Source organism: Theobroma umbraticum, unplaced genomic scaffold, assembly GCF_002168275.2.
Source record: "Theobroma umbraticum cultivar Fairchild unplaced genomic scaffold, ASM216827v3 scaffold_20.0, whole genome shotgun sequence".
Lineage (NCBI taxonomy): Eukaryota > Viridiplantae > Streptophyta > Magnoliopsida > Malvales > Malvaceae > Theobroma > Theobroma umbraticum.
The window spans coordinates 4,321,469-4,340,035 of NW_018397266.1; the positions used below are offsets into that span (position 1 = coordinate 4,321,469).

General features: G+C 35.6%; 4 protein-coding genes and 1 non-coding gene across 10 annotated transcripts in view; 4 read left to right on the forward strand and 1 right to left on the reverse strand.

Annotated features, from left to right (window-relative positions):
• LOC110423558 (GDSL esterase/lipase At3g27950-like) overlaps positions 1 to 1,804 on the forward strand; it is a 3,439-nt gene extending 1,635 nt beyond the window's left edge. For 2 of the 3 annotated variants that reach the window (XM_021437784.2, XM_089784750.1), the window contains 4 exons: positions 52 to 261; positions 396 to 562; positions 771 to 1,041; positions 1,477 to 1,804. In XM_021437784.2, the coding sequence (XP_021293459.2) occupies positions 52 to 261; positions 396 to 562; positions 771 to 1,041; positions 1,477 to 1,715 (887 nt within the window). In that variant the 3' untranslated portion in view covers positions 1,716 to 1,804. Of the gene's footprint in view, positions 1 to 51; positions 262 to 395; positions 563 to 770; positions 1,242 to 1,476 lie in introns of all 3 variants that reach the window. The other variant, XR_016351712.1, reaches the window with a different exon arrangement.
• A 133-nt stretch (positions 1,805 to 1,937) lies between these two features.
• Positions 1,938 to 7,911, forward strand: LOC149526753 (GDSL esterase/lipase At5g14450-like). 3 transcript variants are annotated; one of them, XR_016351710.1, is made up of 7 exons: positions 1,938 to 2,976; positions 3,275 to 3,484; positions 3,578 to 3,750; positions 4,607 to 4,877; positions 5,027 to 5,327; positions 6,197 to 6,272; positions 7,251 to 7,802. XR_016351710.1 is itself a non-coding variant. In XM_089784749.1 (5 exons), exons 1-5 carry the CDS (start codon positions 2,652 to 2,654, stop codon positions 5,272 to 5,274), a joined length of 1,227 nt encoding a protein of 408 aa, XP_089640875.1. In that variant the 5' UTR covers positions 1,938 to 2,651; the 3' UTR covers positions 5,275 to 5,491. The 3 variants fall into 3 exon arrangements, 1 of the variants encoding a protein (XP_089640875.1); XR_016351711.1 differs by lacking the exons at positions 6,197 to 6,272; positions 7,251 to 7,802 and adding an exon at positions 7,844 to 7,911; XM_089784749.1 differs by lacking the exons at positions 6,197 to 6,272; positions 7,251 to 7,802 and having other exon boundaries at positions 5,027 to 5,491.
• A 604-nt stretch (positions 7,912 to 8,515) lies between these two features.
• TRNAR-ACG (transfer RNA arginine (anticodon ACG)) lies at positions 8,516 to 8,588 on the reverse strand. The gene has a single exon. It is a non-coding gene; the product is annotated as a tRNA-Arg (tRNA).
• An 897-nt stretch (positions 8,589 to 9,485) lies between these two features.
• Positions 9,486 to 12,238, forward strand: LOC110423055 (alpha-L-fucosidase 3-like). Of its 2 annotated transcripts, XM_021437161.2 has the most exons (6): positions 9,486 to 9,939; positions 10,364 to 10,571; positions 10,729 to 10,938; positions 11,059 to 11,228; positions 11,399 to 11,669; positions 11,797 to 12,238. In XM_021437161.2, exons 2-6 carry the CDS (start codon positions 10,487 to 10,489, stop codon positions 12,060 to 12,062), a joined length of 1,002 nt encoding a protein of 333 aa, XP_021292836.1. In that variant the 5' UTR covers positions 9,486 to 9,939; positions 10,364 to 10,486; the 3' UTR covers positions 12,063 to 12,238. The 2 variants fall into 2 exon arrangements, with proteins under 2 accessions (XP_021292836.1, XP_021292835.1); XM_021437160.2 differs by lacking the exon at positions 10,364 to 10,571 and having other exon boundaries at positions 9,487 to 9,939.
• Positions 12,239 to 12,920: 682 nt separating this feature from the next.
• Positions 12,921 to 15,285, forward strand: LOC110423215 (GDSL esterase/lipase At3g26430-like). The gene is made up of 5 exons (XM_021437371.2): positions 12,921 to 13,269; positions 13,958 to 14,167; positions 14,248 to 14,414; positions 14,502 to 14,772; positions 14,884 to 15,285. Exons 1-5 carry the CDS (start codon positions 12,975 to 12,977, stop codon positions 15,147 to 15,149), a joined length of 1,209 nt encoding a protein of 402 aa, XP_021293046.1. The 5' UTR covers positions 12,921 to 12,974; the 3' UTR covers positions 15,150 to 15,285.
• Positions 15,286 to 18,567: the final 3,282 nt, after the last annotated feature.

The window sequence follows — 18,567 nt, forward strand, 5'->3', positions numbered from 1 at the left end:
CTAAACAAGACGACCTGTGAGATTTATTAAGTTTGTTAACAATCTGTGCAGCTGATGAGTTGAAATTGCCTTTCTTGAATGCATATCTGGATGCTATAGAGTCAACTTTCAGTCATGGAGCAAATTTTGCAGCAAGCGGATCAACAATTCAACCAGCTGATAGCAAGTTAGTTGGGGCAGGTTTTAATCCCTTATCTCTGGATATACAGCTCTTGCAGTTTAAGCAACTTAAGGAACGCACCAACGAGCTTTATGGCCAAGGTTAGATATGCATACTTTGTGGCTTCAGAAGTATTCTGCAAGAAGTACTATGCAATTTTTGAAAAAAATTTATATTTTTTCATTTGTCATGATGATTAATGTTGTGCTTGCTTGTTTTTCGGACAAGAATTCAGATATTAGTATTACGGACAGGCTCTCCAGGCCAGAGGAGTTCTCAAAGGCCCTTTACATGTTAGATTGTGGACAGAATGATCTCCATTATCGCCTTGTAACAACTACAGAGGAACAGGTGAAGGCATCCGTTCCCAATATAATCAGTCAGTTTACTGTCGCAATAAAGGTAATATTGATGTTACTTTAATAGTTTTTCAGCATAGTTGCAGTTGGATTTTTCACCCTTAGGTGCTATAGATTATTGAAATTAGCGTCATGAACATGTAATTGAATGCCTTGCCTTTATTTAGATGACATGCTTTTAAGACATCTCATGTTCAAAAGTCACGATTGAATGACTTCTGTTTTGCCATTTTCTTTTTCTGTCTTTTCAGAAGCTCTATCAAAATGGTGCAAGAATATTCTGGATACATAATACTGGTCCCATTGGCTGCTTGCCTATTTTTGTTATAAATTCCCCTCCAAAACCTGGAAATGCTGACCAAGCCGGCTGCATTAAATCTTACAATGAAGTGGCTCAAGAATTCAACAAGCAGCTTAAAGACAGGGTTTCTCAACTTAGGGCCAAGCTCCTCGATGCAAGGCTTATATATGTTGATATCTACTCAGCTAAATACTCTCTAATTAGTGAAGCGAATAAACATGGTAGGTTTTACCCTATAATTGACCTTTTCAGTTATGTGACATTTTTCCTTTTGCTGTCAGAAGTTCTGTAGTGGGTTAGCCTTGGTGCTGTTGTAAGTTGTTCCACTGTGACCTGGTGGTCCCAGGTTGAAGCTGCAAGGGAGGGGAAAGACTGTGTAATTTGACCTCTCCTAGAACCCAGAATGTTGGAGCTTCTTCTAGTGAGCTGCCCTTTGTCATAAGTTCCATAGTATCAATTATGTCTGTAGCCTTTCAAAAAAAAAAAAAAACAATTATGTCTCTTTCTTTAGCAATAATAAAGATTTTATCTTGCTATTATGCTTATTCTGATGCCATATTGTTGATTATGTTTTTATTTGTCCACGCAAAATGCAATAGAAAATTAGAAATTTCATTGGAACATTCTGAGGCCCATTTTTGATTCGGTAATTGCAGGCTTTGTTGGTCCTTTTATGAGCTGTTGTGGGCAGTACGGTTATTATCACGTCGAATGTGGCAAGACATCGGTGGTGATCGCTACTGAAATTTTTGGGGCTTCTTGCAGTGATCCTTCCAAACACATCAGCTGGGATGGCATTCATTATACTGAAGGCGCAAACCATTGGGTGGCCAACAAAATTTTGGATGGCTCCTTCTCAGATCCCCCAGTTCCCATAACCAGAGCATGTCTCTAGCCTCTTTCTTATTGACTTATAAGCTCAAATATACTGCTATGTACTATTTCTTTATCCCTGGTAAATGAAAAGATTTTGATTCAGAGAGATGAACATTGCAGCCTAAAGAATCTCAACCAGATCCAAGTTGCCAGTTTCCAAAGAATAAACTCATTCTGGTAGGAATCAGTCACTGCCATGTTACATCCATCTGATATTATTGTTCAGAACACCACCACTCTCTCAGCATTAATTTTGTTAAACGCCCATTTGACATTTCGCCCATTTGCTCCAATTCCTGTAAATAAATGTGGCAAAAATCAAAGAAAAAAGAAAAACAAGGAACTGCTTTTACCAAATTATCGCCTTCTCCTATAGTTTGGTAATCAGAAAAGAAAAAAGATAGGAAGGCAAAATCGGTGGTTGCCGGTGGGGTAGAGCTATATTGCAGTGGCATTGTGTAGTACTAGTGGTGGACCATAGGAGTAATCTTCAAGTGACTGACAATACAATAGTACATAAGTTTAAGGAAAAGCAGCATTTCGAGGTAGGTTGGTTAAGACTGCGACAGGACGCCTGACATTAAACAAATTTATCTGATGAACATTAAAGCTGGACTAGCAATTAAAAAATTAAGGCCAAATGCATAGTTTATGATTTGGTAATCCATTAGGATTATATTATTCATCTAGATCTGACCTTAAACTTATGGTTTATGAATCCGAATTTATTTACCCAAGTCGAAGATTTTTCGTAGTTATGCTGCATTACAGCACAGTCTTCTACTTCAAACTTGCTGGCATTCTTTGCAAGAAAGAGGCTCCTTCAGCTCCCTGGAAAGATACTGATTTTAGTCCAGACGGAGTTTTTTCCCTTCAAATATTGGATCACGTGTCAAGTAGTAGCACGAGAATTTAGCACCGTCACCTGTTTGCTAAACGGTCTGAGAGCATCAGCATGGACGGGGCAAGACCCGGTATTGGTGTCAGTAGGAGATGGAAGACTGCTTCTGCTTGGGCTTCAAGAAAGAATGTAAAAACGTTTGCAATAGCAGCCTTCTTTGCTGTTGCCTTCTCTTTTTTCTTGCTCAGTGCAAAGCAAAGGAGTGTTGGTCAATTCAATGGTTGTGATTTTCCGGCCATATTCAACTTTGGTGATTCAAATTCAGACACAGGCGGAAAGTCTGCTGCCTTCCGCCGGATTCCTTTGCCTAATGGCAATACCTTCTTCCATAAGCCAGCTGGGAGATACTGCGATGGGAAACTGATCATTGATTTTATGGGTCAGTGAGTGCGCATTTCTTTTTCATTTCTTCAGTATTAATGACAAAGGCTGTTCATTTAAATGCACCCATAAGAAAGACTTATCCATTTGCACATATTATAGTTTTTCAATGCTTCGAGTTCAATGCTCGACCTTGGGACTTTTCACATCCTTAGGTTTTTGATTGTGGTAATTTCTTTTGTATATGATCTGTCAAGTAGTTTAAAATCTGTGCAAAGCCTGTATCTGCTAGGTGGTCACTTGACATAATTCCAAGCTTTCAATCCAAGTATTAAATCTGTGGTTACTCTTTGCAGCTGAGAAACTGGGACTGCCATATTTGAGTGCGTATCTGGACTCAATAATTGCAAACTTTCAGCACGGAGCTAATTTTGCTACAGCAGGGTCTACAATTCAGTCACTGGATGCCAGAATGTTTAAGCAAGGGTTTAGCCCTATTTCTCTTGATATACAACTTTTGCAATTTGAACAGTTCAAAGAAAGAATATATGAACTATACAAAGAAGGTTAGAAACAATTGCAGAAAGTAAGGGAAAAAGAGATATAATTGGACTTTTCATTTTTCGTGGAAAGAAATTTGCTGATATTTTTCTTCTCAGATGTGAACTCAAACATCAAAAGCAAGCTTCCAAGACCAGAGGACTTCTCACGCGCATTATACACATTTGATATTGGACAGAATGATCTTAGTGCTGCATTTAAGTCAATGACAGAGAAACAGGCTGTGCAATCTGTTCCGGGAATAATTAACCAGTTGGCGCAGGCTGTAAAGGTAAATAGAAGTTATGCTTACACAATTTTATCAGAGTCTGGAATTCCTTATAATAAATGAGGAGATTGATGTGGTTCCGGAAAACTCTGTATCTACAATTCTTCTGCATGCTTACACCATGCACGAAGCTGACTCTAAAGCACGGTAAATAGTCTAATTTTAACTTTCTATATGTATTTTCTTTTGTTAGGTTTCGGTAAATAGCTCAAATGAATAACTGGTACAACTGTGGCTAACGCTTTGATGCTCTGAGATATAAACTTCTAAGTGGCCAGGAAATATAATGGCACCGCATATTCTTTTTCATTTATTATTGCTCTAGGCCGAGCTGGAAAGGGCCTTGTTCATTTGTTGATGTTGTATTGCCCTAGGTAGAGAATAACATGGAAATTAGCGCTTGGGAATTGATATTACTGCAACTTGAATATCTTATCAGCCAAAACTAAGGACAAGCGTAGTCCTCCCCTTGTAAGAACAATCATAATTTCTTAGAAAGCTTATACAAATTATAGAAACTTGAAAGATAAGTAAGAAAACATCTCCATCATGCTGGCCCAAAGAGTCATGCAGTTCATAAATTCTGTTAATTTGAAACTTCATAAAGAGCAAGACAGAACCAACTTTGATGATTGTCCTTATATTTCTGTTGGACAATGCTCTTTATATTAGTCTGCTACATTTACAGCTCCTAGTTACTGATGCGCATAAGATTGGCCTTGATGTATTGCAGAAGGTTCAGCATACACTAGTAATAACGATATAATATAAATCCATTGAAATCTATTATTTCATTATTAAATTAATGAATGTCTAAATCTTTTTAAAAAAAAAGTTGACTTCATTTCTTCTGTTTCAGCGACTACACCATCAAGGAGCAAGAACTTTCTGGATACATAACACCGGTCCAACAGGCTGTTTGCCCTACCAGGTTCTAGATTATCCTCCACGAACTGAAAATATGGATCAAAATGGTTGCATAAGGTCTCATAATGAGGTCGCTCAAGAATTTAACAGGCAGCTTAAAGAGACAGTTTCCCAACTCAGGATGCAACTCCCAGATGCAGTACTGACTTATGTTGACATTTACTCAGCTAAATATTCTTTAATCTCTGAAGCAAAGAAGCATGGTAAGCTCAGTTGTCTACTTATCTTTGTTCCCACAGCCAAGATTAATAAAGGATAAACTTCTATGAGAAACTGCAAAGTGGAAACTCTCAATTATGAGCTTCACATTTCATTCTGTATGTTCTATATTTAACACCGACCCTTTTAGCAGGATTTGCAAATCCACTTACATATTGCTGTGGGCATTATCGAGATATAATGTGCTGGAGGAAGAAAATAGTGAATGGGACGGAAATTTTGGGGACTTCATGCGGCAACCCATCAGCTTCTATAAGTTGGGATGGCATTCATTATTCCCATGCTGCAAATTTGTGGGTAGCCAATAAGGCTCTTGATGGATTGTTTTCAGACCCTCCAACCCCCATTACTGAAGCATGCCACCTGCCTCTTCATTTGTAATTCTAGGCCCAAATCACTGGTTTGGGTCACAGACGCTATTCTGCAACAAAAATGTAAGTGTTCATAGATGTGCCGCTATCTTTTCTTTTTTCCCTCTTTCTGTGAGACCCCGACCTTTCATAGGGGATAGAATGTAAAAAATCCTTAGTTGAGCTTGTAAGAATTTTTGTTTTGAACTTATTATTAGTGTTTATATCTTGGAAAAATTGAAAACCAAGATGATTTGATGAGTATACGGATGAATGGAGTCCATGTGGACAAGTTTTAAGGCTATGTTTAACATTCTGGAACTGGAGTATTGATACATAAAGAATAAGTCTTAGTCTTAATACTTTCTATCCAGAAGACTCTCTAGTAGAGCTGGATGAATGAACTATTGAGATATGGAGTCAAAGTCTCAAAACCTTCAAACCAATAGAAAAGTATTGATACTTTTGGCAAAACTGAATTTTCACCCTTAAAACTCTAAATAGAGCACATTTTTCAAAAGTTTTAGACCCAGCGGCATTTTGTAACTCGCTTCTCAAGTCTCAGCCTCTCCTCAACCTTCTTGCTCCAAGGTTTCATTTTTGAAGAGTATTTTCAGAGTTATGGGTTTTGAAAACTTAAAAAAAAGTTGAGTTTCAATCTTAAAAGCTCTTGAATCTTTGTTTTCCAGCATTGAGAATTATTTCTCTCATTAGATTTCTTGTTGTCAGAAAAGGACTTGAAATCCTAAGTGGTTCCTCCCATTACAAGCTCGCTAAGGTAAATGAAGACCTAGATTTTAATAGTTGTGATGTTAGTTTAACACGTGACAGTAGATTTACGTACTGGAATATAGATTAAGAGAGATTAAGTTAGGATTTAAGTTGACCTAATATTGAGCTATAGGATTGTTGGATTAAAAGGAAGTTAATGTGTTAGTGATTACTGCTTTAAGATCATCGAAGCTTCAAGAGTTAGTGGAAGTAAGGACGCAACACTTCGAGCGCATGTTCGTCGACAACTTGATCAAAGTGGGTAGACACCTCATATTTAAAGTATTTTGTGATATGTAAAGTGAAGCATGTTTTATGAAATCCTTGGTTGAAATGCATTAAATGATAATGCTATGATTATCGATGTCTTATGTTGCATTGAAAGACTTTGAAAATGGATTTTGAAAAGTATATATACTATATGTAAATATGAGTACCATATACTAGTTTTGAATAAAAGGGAACAAGTCCTTTAAAATTGTTTTTACTCAAAGAATCTTTGATTGAATGCATGAGTTGAATGGTGCATAACTAGTTCATTGCTTATGTGATATATGATTGTCACTTCTTGTGATATGAATGTGGAGGATTATTGCCCACCTCTCAAAATGAATAATAGCGGATGTGTTGATGCCCACATATAATGAGTATGTAGATGTGGATATGTTGATGCCCACTCTTATGAGTATGTAAGTGTGGATTGTTATGCCCACACACATGAGCATGGGAGGACCATGAAGTAAGAACATGGTTAAGTGATGATGATTAAGAGTATGAATATGCATGTATTGATATGATTAATTCTATGCAAATCTATTGGCCTTGATGTGGGTGTTATACCACATTATATGAGAACTTATGATGTTTAGCATGATGAAAACGATTGATAGAGATAGATGACTTATGAGTATATGTTATGATTTATGTAAAAATGAATATGTAAATGAGCATGAGGACCAGATGTGGAGCGTTATTCCACACACATGGAAGTCATGATGTGAGGCATTATACCACACATGTATAAGGGCCATGATATGAGGCATCACATCACACATATATTGAAGGTCATAATCCGAGGTGTTGTATCACACAATTATATAGCCATGAGTTAGGGCAGATGTACCACTCTTTATAATTGCATTCATGGGCATGATTATTGCATGAATGCATAGTGCATGTGTTCATATGAAATGCACATGGTGTAATGATATTGTGACATGTTGGAATGCATTACAGATATGCATCTTTGAGCTTATGTGATTGTACATTGATTGACCTTGATGGGGGAATGATAAATATGGATAGAGGAAGTTGGAACTTCAATTGTGCTAGAAAATGTCCAAATTCTGAATTTATATGAAGGAAGTATCGAGACTTTGAACATAAGTGTCAATACATTGGAAACAGAATGCTAGAAGAGTATTCTATGATGAAAGTCTCAATGCCTCTGGTGAATGTATCCAGACCTCAGAGGAAAGTCTTGATGCCTCGCAGAAAGTAGCGTAAATATGCTATTTAATGGCTGCTTACTTGGTTTTAAGCTTCCAATCAGTCTCAATGACTAGATGACATGAATATTGATAAGATTCATAGAAAGGTACGTGAATAACAACATTTAAGACATTTGAATGTAATGGGTTGATTTATTCATGAAATGCATGTGGCTTACAAAGATACAGTTTAATGCAAACACTCTCTCTTTTAGTTTGTCCCCTTCCCGTGTTTGCCCATTGAGTTTTATGGTTCACCCCTCATCTGTTGTTGTTTTTTAGATTAGTAGCTCACTTGGCTTATCGTCTTGTGGAGAGTAACCAACTTGTGATTGGTAGGTGTGTTAATGACTTCCTTTGAAGCCTTCCTGCGTCTTACACTCCACAAGTCAAGTCTTGAACTTATTTACTGTAGAGATGATGATGTAAATAATTAAGTATACTTATTATGAAACTCGTATGTGAGATGTTGAGATGATGATGTAAATAATTGAGAATGGGTGCATGATGTTTGAGATAACTATGGGCTAAGGTTATAGATAAATTTTGAGCGCTAGAAAGAGTGCAAACTATATCTACATGAACTGGTTATAAATTGTTGTATAAACTAAATGAGGAATTGTTGATAAACTTCTTGATGAGTATAGCCATGAAGATTGATGATATTATGGGATATGTGGAAAAGGTTGATTGGGCTTAATAGGTTATATCATGTAGGTTCTTACGTTGATCACAATTCTTTGAAAATGAAATATGACATTTTTACCTTGCATTTAAAAGGATTATTAAACAATTTTGAATGTCCATGTTATAGGTAAAATCATTAAGGCTGGCTGATTTCCTGTTTGTCATGGAACCTTTAAAATTTGTTTTGTAGTATTCGAAATTTTGGATTTCATTTTATATTGAATTTTTTTTTATAATAATCCCTATTGTTAGCTCATCCGTATGGCTTCATGTTTATTGTCATACAAGAATATCCAGACTGAAAAATTGAAAGATAGTACATTACGACTCCACTGGGGATCGAACCCAGAATCTCTGGTTCCGTAGACCAGCGCCTTATCCATTGGGCCATGGAGTCATGCTATAAACGGCATCTTTTAGATATAATAGAAAGAAATTTGCTATCACTCTTTTGTCTGCATTTGGCAATGAGCTGAGCTAAACCGGTTCCTCGCAATCATGACTACAGAAAATAATGGATAAATTTAAGGGCTCTTTATATCATAGTCCATCTTACTTTTCGTTTGTTTGAGAAAAGTAACGGAAAAGCCTTAAACGCAAAATGCTGAAACCAAAAGAACTTCCAGTTGCTAATTAAGAGCCACCCAAGAAATAGAATTAGTTAACAATATAAGATACTAGGTTCAATTTCTGTCAGAAAAACATCTTTTGAAGCAAGCAGTGGTTGGGTATAGCAAAAACGCATAAACATGGTCCTGATATCAGTTGCAGGATATTTGTTTCAGTATCTTAGCCAGAATGAACAAGTTTGCGGCTTAACAAAAAGACCACACGCATCGTTTATTGGTTTCATGTCCTTGTCCCAGTCTGATTCCAATATAAGACTGCCCGTTGGTGTTGTGCAATTTGTCTGATAGTAATTGCTGATGAAGACAAATCAGATAAAGCAGCAACCTTAGCTTAAGATAAATATTATCTCAACTTAGCTAGACGGTTCATGCTCGAACTCAACTATCACGCCAGGCATAATCTCCCTTTTGTCTTTCATTAATCTGCGAGTTTTGAGCACCCTATTGCTACAAGGAAAGGTAACCAACGCCTTGATATCAAGCCTTTATCAAAACAGAAAATTATCACTGATGAGTGGTGACGCGTCAAACAAAATAGGCAAAAGCAAAGGATACACAAAATCTTAATTACACCCAAAAAGCTCATCCTTGAGGAATGAGGAGCATGACCCAGAGGAGGCTATCACTTCACAAGTTCAGAATCCTAAAATAGTGAAATCACTAAAAAGTGCCTGGTTTTTCTCTAAAAGCATTGCCCTTTTAGACTTAGAAAACAAAAAGGAAAGAAAATCTTGTTTGATTTGGATAAATTCAAAAAAAAAAAATCCAATGATACGCGTTATCCTCGGCTATTAATAAATAGGCGCTCCTCATCAATGAGTTGCATCCTCTACCTCTACAAATAATCTCTAGCTTCTCCTCTCCCTATGCTAATGGCATCTCTCTCCCCCATTTTAGCTACCACTATCTTTGCCATCTCCTTATTCAGCCTCACTCCATCCTTGGTGCTTGCTAGTAAGCCATGCCACTTCCCAGCAATATTCAACTTTGGTGACTCAAACTCTGACACTGGAGGCTTGTCAGCAGCATTTGGCCAGGCGGGTCCTCCGAATGGAGAGTCTTTCTTTGGCGGCCCCGCTGGCCGCTACTCCGACGGCCGCCTTGTCATCGACTTCATAGGTACACTTCTTACATATCTCACCTAAATAGTTTCTCGTTTTCCCTATAACAAAGATCAAGCAAGAAGGGATTGAATGCAGTGCGAGTATTCTAATATTAATTAACGGTTATCCCGAAATGATCTTAATTAATTAGAGCATTCGTCTTTTCATTTTTCTTTTACATATATTTGCTTTCTCACTCATTGGTCAGTAAACTGCCATTAACAAGTCAAACAAAGCAGTCAGCCTTAAGTAGACAGTGATTATTAAGCGTAGTCGTCCTTTTTTACTGATCACAGTAGCTTAGCAACAACAAGAAGAACATCCACCGACGCTTAGCCAAAGTAGGACTAGCTTCGGACGCGACAAATAAAACCATCTATATATAAAAAAAATAGCATATGATTCATGTCCTTGTCTGCTGTCCTGATCCCATTTTGCAGACTCCATTTCCACTAAAGGACTAAAAAAAAGTGTGGCACGTGCAAATTGGATTTTAGCAACTGCAAGCAGAAAAAGAGACGTAGGCGTGAATATTGGGTCTTGTTTCCTGCTCAAAAGAGAAAATGGGGTCATGTTTGTCTCTTCTAGCTCGGAATTCAATTATTGCAATGGGTGGGGGGATATCAAGCACTTCTGCAAAATTCTCAAGTAATTTGGTACCTTATCTTTGATTATGAATGATGACGAATAAGGGGAAAACAACCAAGAAACACCTAAAAACATCGCAAAGATCTGAAAAGATTTGCTTATCTTGATTGTTTGATGTTCTGCTTGAATTATATTATATTAACATTCGTTTTTTCAGCCCAGAGCCTTGGATTACCCTATCTAAGTGCATTTCTTGACTCCGTGGGGACCAACTTTACTCATGGAGCCAACTTTGCCACCGCCGGATCCACCATTAGACCTCAGAACACAACCTTGCACCAAAGCGGTTTCAGCCCCATCTCCTTGAACGTTCAATACTACGAGTTCCATGATTTTCTTGTAAGGTCACAAGTTGTGCGTAAAAGAGGCAAGACTTTACATACACTTACCCTTTTTTTCTTAGTTTATGCCTAAAACAAAAAATGTAAATTCCCCTGTTCTTGTTGGCTAAGCATGTGACTGACGTTAATCTATGTATGGTATGCAGGTGGAGTGTATGAAACGTTATTGCCAAAGGAAGAAGACTTCTCAAATGCCTTGTACACCTTCGATATTGGCCAAAATGATCTCACTGCTGGTTACTTCTCAAACATGTCAACCGAAGAAGTTAAAGCCTATGTTCCCGATGTGCTTAATCAGTTCCAGACTATAATTCAGGCTAGTAAACCAACACTCACAATTTGATTTAGACTCTGCCTACTTTCTAATTTGCAGTTTGCTTAATCAGTTTAGTCTATCCTTGAGGCTAGTAAAACAACAAGCAATCTTTGAATTGAAAAATATAATTAACTATTGATTATTTATTACTTTAATTTGCAAATGCGTAGTATATATATGGCCAAGGAGGTAGATACTTTTGGATACACAATACAGGTCCTGTAGGGTGTCTGCCGTACGTCATGGAACGTATCCCAGTCTTAGCAGGCCAGATTGATGAAAACGGATGCGCCTCCCCATTCAATGAAGTGGCCCAATTTTTCAATCTTGGATTGAAAAAGACGGTGGAACAGTTGCGCAGAGATTTGCCACTTGCTGCAATCACCTACGTTGATGTTTACTCTTTGAAGTACTCCCTAATTAGCCAAGGAAGAAAGCATGGTGAGTCCACTCAAAATTTCTCTGCCAGAATTTACTTCAATTCTTCATAACTGATGATGCATGGTTCAAGCAACCCATTCAATGTAATCAGTAGGCTTGTATTGACAAGGATTATATGAAAATGCAGGGTTCACGCAACCTCTCAGAACATGCTGCGGTCATGGTGGAAAGTACAATTACAACAAGAACTTGGGTTGTGGAGGAAAGATTTCTAAACACGGGAAGGAAGTGTTAGTTGGGGCACCTTGCAAAGATCCTTCGACTTACGTTAATTGGGACGGAGTACACTTTACTCAAGCAGCTAATCAGTACATATTTGAACATATTGTCAATGGTTCATTCTCGGACCCTCCAATTCCATTAAATATGGCCTGTCAGAGGAAGGGGAACTAAACTCCTTTTGCATTTCTAACTTTGTTTTTTCTGTAATGCCTTGTAGAATGATCTACATGGTATTATTAATACCATATCTTCGATTTTAGTTCTATTAGAATTCAAGATCTTATTTGATTAAAATTTAATTTGTGTACAATATTAACTCAAATAGTGTTGTGGGATACTTTATTCTATTTTGAATGTTTTACTATCAAATTGACTCTTTAAAATTTACAAGTAGTGCTTTTGGGATTTTTTTTTTAAAGATAAAATCATTTTCTGACTACTTTTTACTTTAAGTAGAGTTAGAGTGGATTTGATTAAGCGTTTTATGAGATATTGAGAGAAAATTTACCGTCAATCTTTGAGTTTGCTTGTGAAATCTTAAACAAATTTTATTATATTTTAATTTTTTAATAGAATTATTTTATTTTGTGGGAGTGGACAAGTAGCTAAATACGTTAATTCTCTTAAATTTTACTTGGTCATGTTGTCATCGGTCCACACCAAATCAACATGAGTTAATGCAAGTAGCTTGACTATGTCAATGGTTAGATTAACATTAACAAATTTTTAAAGTATAAGAATTTAATTTATACAATAAAAATAGAGAGACTAAATTCAACATTTTAATAAAGTTGAAGATTAAACCTAAAATTTGGCCATTAAAGTCTTCAATAATTTGATGTTATTACTGATGAACATTATGTTAGTATGGATCAACACTATGTTATCAAGGTCAATGCCCTAAACAATTTGAATGAAGAAAGTTAAACAGTGTTAATGATTAGATTGATATTAAATTTTGCGGAGTGATATTAAAATTTTTGAAATTAAAAGGACTTAATTTATATGAAATTTAGTGGAGGAGCTAAATGCAAAATTTTGATAGAATATAGGGTCTAAATTTCAAATTTGACCCTTATTATTATGAAATTAATGGAAGTCTCCTCGCTTTCTGTGTCTGTCTTTCTCTCGTTCATGGAGCGTCACAGCTTCAAACATGTTGTCATCGGCCTTATATTTTCAATGACATTGCTGCCAAGTCGAAGCGGTTCTTTAGCGCCTTGCAATTTTCCAGCCGTCTTCAACTTTGGGGACTCAAATTCCGACACCGGTGGACTATCAGCGGCATTTGGACAAGCCCCTGCTCCCAACGGAGAGACCTATTTCCATGCCCCGGCAGGACGGTATTCTGATGGGCGACTGATAATCGATTTCATCGGTATTCCGAGTTTTCCTTCCGTTTCATCTTCCATTTCACGCTTGCTGTTTGTCTGAGACTAATGAGTCCAGACGCATTTTCCTATTAATGCAAAACTATGTCATTCTTTGGGAAAAGTACTACCTATTACTTGGCATGAATTTCAAAATTTTCCCATTAAAACAAATTTTGACAGGTTTTTAAGGTCAAATTTGAAAGTTTGAAATTTGGATAATGTAGTTGAATTCCAGGATTTATATATATATATATATATATATATATATCTCCTTGTTTTTTGTCATTTAAAGTTCTAGTATTTCAAAGTTTAAACTGGCATCGATCTCTAGACTCTATAGTGTGGGTCCATTTGAGGTAAAGTCCAAATCAGGCATAATTGATTGCTCATGCACAGAGTCAAACAAGTCATTGTTGGTATGCTGAAGATTTTCAGAACATGAGAGCTTCTAGGCGTTTGCTTTCCAACATCAGAAATTCGACGTGTGACCGAAGTTTCCTCTTTCACCCGTTGGATCTTTAGAAACGTATCTTTTTTGGTTAAAAGGAAAATTTTGATGGTTACTTCAAAATGCTATCAACTGTTGAATATCGAAGTTAATCCATTTGGTTTAATTCATTAAAACTGCTGTAGAATTTGATATCAAGATTTACAGCCCATCCTAATATATTTACTTTCTGTTGGTTTAATTAGCTGAAAGCTTGGGATTACCGTATCTTAGTGCTTATCTGGACTCAGTGGGTTCAAATTTCAGCCATGGAGCCAACTTTGCAACTGCCGGATCAACCATCAGGCCACAAAACACAACCAGGTCTCAAAGTGGGTTTAGTCCAATATCATTGGATGTGCAGTCGGTCCAATTCTCAGACTTTCACAGAAGATCTCAGATATCCAATAAACAAGGTGCAATGCTAATACACATTATTCTAATTTCCGTTCTATAAAATTACTTTGAATAATCCTGGAATGATTTTACGTATCAGGGGTATTTGATAAATTGTTGCCCAAGGAGGAATATTTCTCTCAGGCCTTGTACACTTTGGACATTGGCCAAAACGATCTCACAGCAGGCTATAAGCTTAACCTGACCACGGAACAAGTAAAGGCATATGTTCCAGAGGTACTCCGCCAATTTTCTGATGCTGTTAAGGTCAGATGAGAATCCTTTTCCTCTCAGTAGTTACAATAGGCTAATGTTAATGGAAGACATGATATGATATGACATTGTTATGTGCAGCGAGTATATGATCAAGGAGGAAGAGCATTTTGGATACACAACACAGGACCGGTAGGCTGCCTACCGTATGTTCTGGACAGATTTCTCATCACTGCCCCTCAGGTAGACAAATATGGCTGCGCCAGTCCGTTCAATGAGGTGGCTCAGTATTTCAACCAAAGACTGAAAGATGTTGTTATTCAATTAAGGAAAGAACTTCCTTTAGCTGCAATTACATATGTTGATGTCTACTCTGTGAAGTATACTCTCATCAGCCAAGCCAAGAAATTTGGTAATTCTGATTGTTATTTTTCCCAGCACAAGTTTGTGTGCAGAGTTTAATGTCAATAAAGCAACTGTTTCTGGTTAATGACTTCTTTATGGCGGGTCTTGGGATTCACAGGATTTAAGCGTCCTCTTGTAGCTTGCTGTGGCCACGGTGGGAAGTATAATTTCAACAACTCGGTCAGGTGTGGGGGAAAGATTACTGTAAATGGCAAGGAGATCTTGATTGCAAATTCATGCCGAAATCCCTCAGTTCGGGTTAACTGGGACGGGATTCATTTCACGGAGGCTGCTAACAAGTGGATATTCGAACAAATCGCCAATGGCTCCTTTTCCGACCCACCGATGCCATTGAAAATGGCATGTCAAAGAATGGACCACTGACTTGATTTTCATTGTCACCAACCATAAAGCATTTCCATCCTGCAAGTAACTTCTTATCGTTCATATAGACGATAGCTTCGCCTTTAATAATATTAGCAATAGACTGTTATATATACGCATTTCAATAAAAACTGGTCATTTTATTAAATTTTGCTGAAAATGAAGGTAGAGTAGTAAATAACTCTACTTTTATTTTCTTTTTCATTTACAAGGTTTTGTTATATTTTCATGCAACGTATTAAATAACTTTCTAAAAAAGCTTAGAAAAAATGGGTAATTTACATGTTTATTAAAAAAAAACCATTTTTATTGGCCATTTACATCATTTTGTTATCATTTCATGTACCAAATTCAGTAATTCTGTGACAAATATTTTAAAATATTAATATGAAATAATATATCATTATTTTAATAATAAAATAATAGTTAAATTGGTGAACCGAACCCAACTCAAGCTAGACAGCTTTAAAAAGAAAGTCTCCACAGGCTCGATGCAACCCATGAATACTTCTTGGCATACACGTGAATTAAATTTGCATTTTTGATACATAAAATTATTTTGTTAGTAAAAAATATTTTTATTTATCTTAATTTTTATATAATTTAAAATATGAAAATATTATTTTATTATTTTAATAATAAAATAATAGTTAAATGGGTAAGGCAAGTTAAGTTTAAACTTGACAGCTTGAAAAGAAGGCTAGATAGACTCAATTGAGTCATGAAAATTTGTTGACACACAAGTATATTAAATTTGTATTTTGATATATAAAATTAATTTTAGAAATTAAAACCACATTTAATCAGTGTTCTCTCATTTATACCAAACACAATAATATTTTTTTTTAATAATTTAATATCTAATAATCATATTTTATAGAAATCACAAAATAATAAGACATTAAACGTCAAGTCAACTACTCGGGTCTTTGAATCTTGTATTCTATGCTTGTAATTTTTTTTCGGACGGAAACACCGATATTTAATCGCAAAACTAAATTCAGGTACATTATATATAAAGAAGAAGATTAAAGAAGCAACAAACAAATTGCCCAAATGTTGAGCCTAAAACAGAAATAACCACCTAAGAAGGTGCTGGCAACCCGTCCTTACCCAGAACAAGCACAAGGAGGATGGAGTTGCCTTAACCCAACCTATTGCTGTGTATCTCCTTGCCAAATTGAGCTGCTACCTAACCAGTATCAGCTGCCTTATTGGCATTTCTCTTAATCAGTTTTAATCTAGAATAATGAATAAGGGAACAGGGAGTATGGAAAGTATCAAGTCTTTCACACGGCGCTAAGCAGGCCATTAAAGCAATCCCAGCATGTTAGAATGAAGCAAGGGACAAGATGGTTTGGCCATAGAACGCAACGCGTGAATGCACGGGTTTTTTTTTAATAATTTGAAGATTCGAACTTTACTTTTTAAGTCGAAGAATTATATATCAATTAATGAATCAAATGCTTAAGTGTAAATATACCGTTTAAATATGAAAAGCTGAAAATAAAAGTGGATTCCCAAATTGTCCACTCTAAAATAACAAGGAGCATGCAAATAAGGAACCTATAAATTGATGGTTTGCTCACATATATCTTTTGCTGAATCTTATTTCAGAAAAAAAAAGGGATGGTTTTATAAATATTTTGATCCTAATTTCATATAAATATATATATAGAATTTTAAAAAAATTACAAAACATAATTTAAATATACAAAAAAAAACAGTATTTTTACAAAGACTGGCATCAACATTTTATAAGTTAATTGAAATGATAGAAACTCAAAAAAATCTGATAAATTAATTATATTGTATTTTATGATAAAATACAGTAAAATTTTTTAAAGTTAATTATAAATAGCATACATATAGTTCAAATAAACAAAAATTTTAAAAATATTATATTTATTAATAAAATTAAGGATTATATGATATGAATGGAAAAAATAATTATTTTAATTTAAAATCTTAATATACTCATTAATAATGTATATTTTAAATAAGATATGTATTTTTCACATTAAGTTATTAGTCAAAAATAAAAAAACATTTAACCAGTTGAAATGGGTGAATTCAATTGTTTTTAAATATTTTTTCATCTAAATATTGAATATTGATACTTATTGAAATTATTTTTCATATTTCAACTAAAAGAAAGTGGATAAATAAATAAATTTTTAATAATTGAGTAAGATAAAATTAATAATCATACTACATCATATGACATACATGTATTGTATATTAAGTACGTATTGTATATCATACGATATACTTTTTATATTTAAATAAATATAATATTACATATTAATTCGTATCATTTTAAATTTATATTGTAATGTAACATACCATGCATTTATAATATAATATTAATAACTATGCAATCAACTGTTCAGCTCATTTGTCTAGTGCTCCCATGGAAGTCAGAGGCCTCAAACTTGCCTAACCTCTAGCCTAGCAATGGCAATGAACCTACCCAGCTACAGCAACCATATTAACCTGAAAGAGTATCAATTATGAACTTGGTCCTTGCACTACTGGATTGAGAGAAACTAAAATGTCCAAGAGGGGGTTTGGTTAAGGACCGTAGTTCCAAGTGGAAGTTCAATTTTTTTTTTATTTTGTTTATTCTTCTTTAACTTAATTGTATTTTTCCAGAAAAGGGCATAGAAATGATAGGTAACACATTTTTTTTTAAACATTTGAAGTCACTAAGTATTTTGCTTGCACTTAGACAAGTAAATAAAAGAAAGGTCTCGCTCCCATTGGGCCTTTATAACTTCAAACCATTTATTTTCTTGGTGCCTCTGCTTCTAGCATCAATCTCATGGCTGCCATGTCCTAGCACTTCTTTATCTGGACTAACTGCAATTGACACCATGCAGATACTACTTAATTTCCTTTGTTTTTCAGCTGAACGCTTAGGACTACCTGATCTTAATGCCTATCTGGACTCAGTCGGTACAAATTTTAGCCATGGAGCCAATTTTGCAGTTGCTGGAGCAACTATTAGGCAAACTGTTTTTAATCCAATTTCATTAGGAGAAGATCTCAGATTTTTAATAAACAAGGTGCAAACGCTTTTCTATATACTAATCTCTTTGTTGTATAGTTAATTGAACAATCCTGGAATTGACAATATCGCAATCATTTTATAATCTCACATGGCAGCGCGCGGCATTTGAGAAATTGTTGCCTAAAAAGGATAATTTCCCCCCGAGCATTGTACACCTTTGACATTGGTCAAAGGGATCTCACCGCCGGCTACGAACTTAATTTGACAACACAACAAGTCAAGGCATACGTTCCATACCTACTGACCCAGTTTTCCTCTATTGTTAAGGTAATTAATAGGAGAAAGTTGAGTGGTAACCACACCTTGTTCTCTCAGAAAATTAGGATGACTCGAGTTCAATTCTCT

Coding starts and splice junctions, on each gene's coding strand:
- LOC149526753 (XM_089784749.1), top strand. CDS start 2,652: ATGGACGGGGCAAGACCCGGTATTGGTGTCAGTAGGAGATGGAAGACT. Junction 2,977..3,274: donor ACTGATCATTGATTTTATGG/GTCAGTGAGTGC, acceptor TACTCTTTGCAG/CTGAGAAACTGGGACTGCCA. Junction 3,485..3,577: donor ATATGAACTATACAAAGAAG/GTTAGAAACAAT, acceptor TTTTCTTCTCAG/ATGTGAACTCAAACATCAAA.
- LOC110423055 (XM_021437160.2), top strand. CDS start 9,687: ATGCTAATGGCATCTCTCTCCCCCATTTTAGCTACCACTATCTTTGCC. Junction 10,939..11,058: donor ACAAGTTGTGCGTAAAAGAG/GCAAGACTTTAC, acceptor TATGGTATGCAG/GTGGAGTGTATGAAACGTTA. Junction 11,670..11,796: donor TAGCCAAGGAAGAAAGCATG/GTGAGTCCACTC, acceptor ATGAAAATGCAG/GGTTCACGCAACCTCTCAGA.
- LOC110423215 (XM_021437371.2), top strand. CDS start 12,975: ATGAAATTAATGGAAGTCTCCTCGCTTTCTGTGTCTGTCTTTCTCTCG. Junction 13,270..13,957: donor ACTGATAATCGATTTCATCG/GTATTCCGAGTT, acceptor TGGTTTAATTAG/CTGAAAGCTTGGGATTACCG. Junction 14,168..14,247: donor TCAGATATCCAATAAACAAG/GTGCAATGCTAA, acceptor TTTACGTATCAG/GGGTATTTGATAAATTGTTG.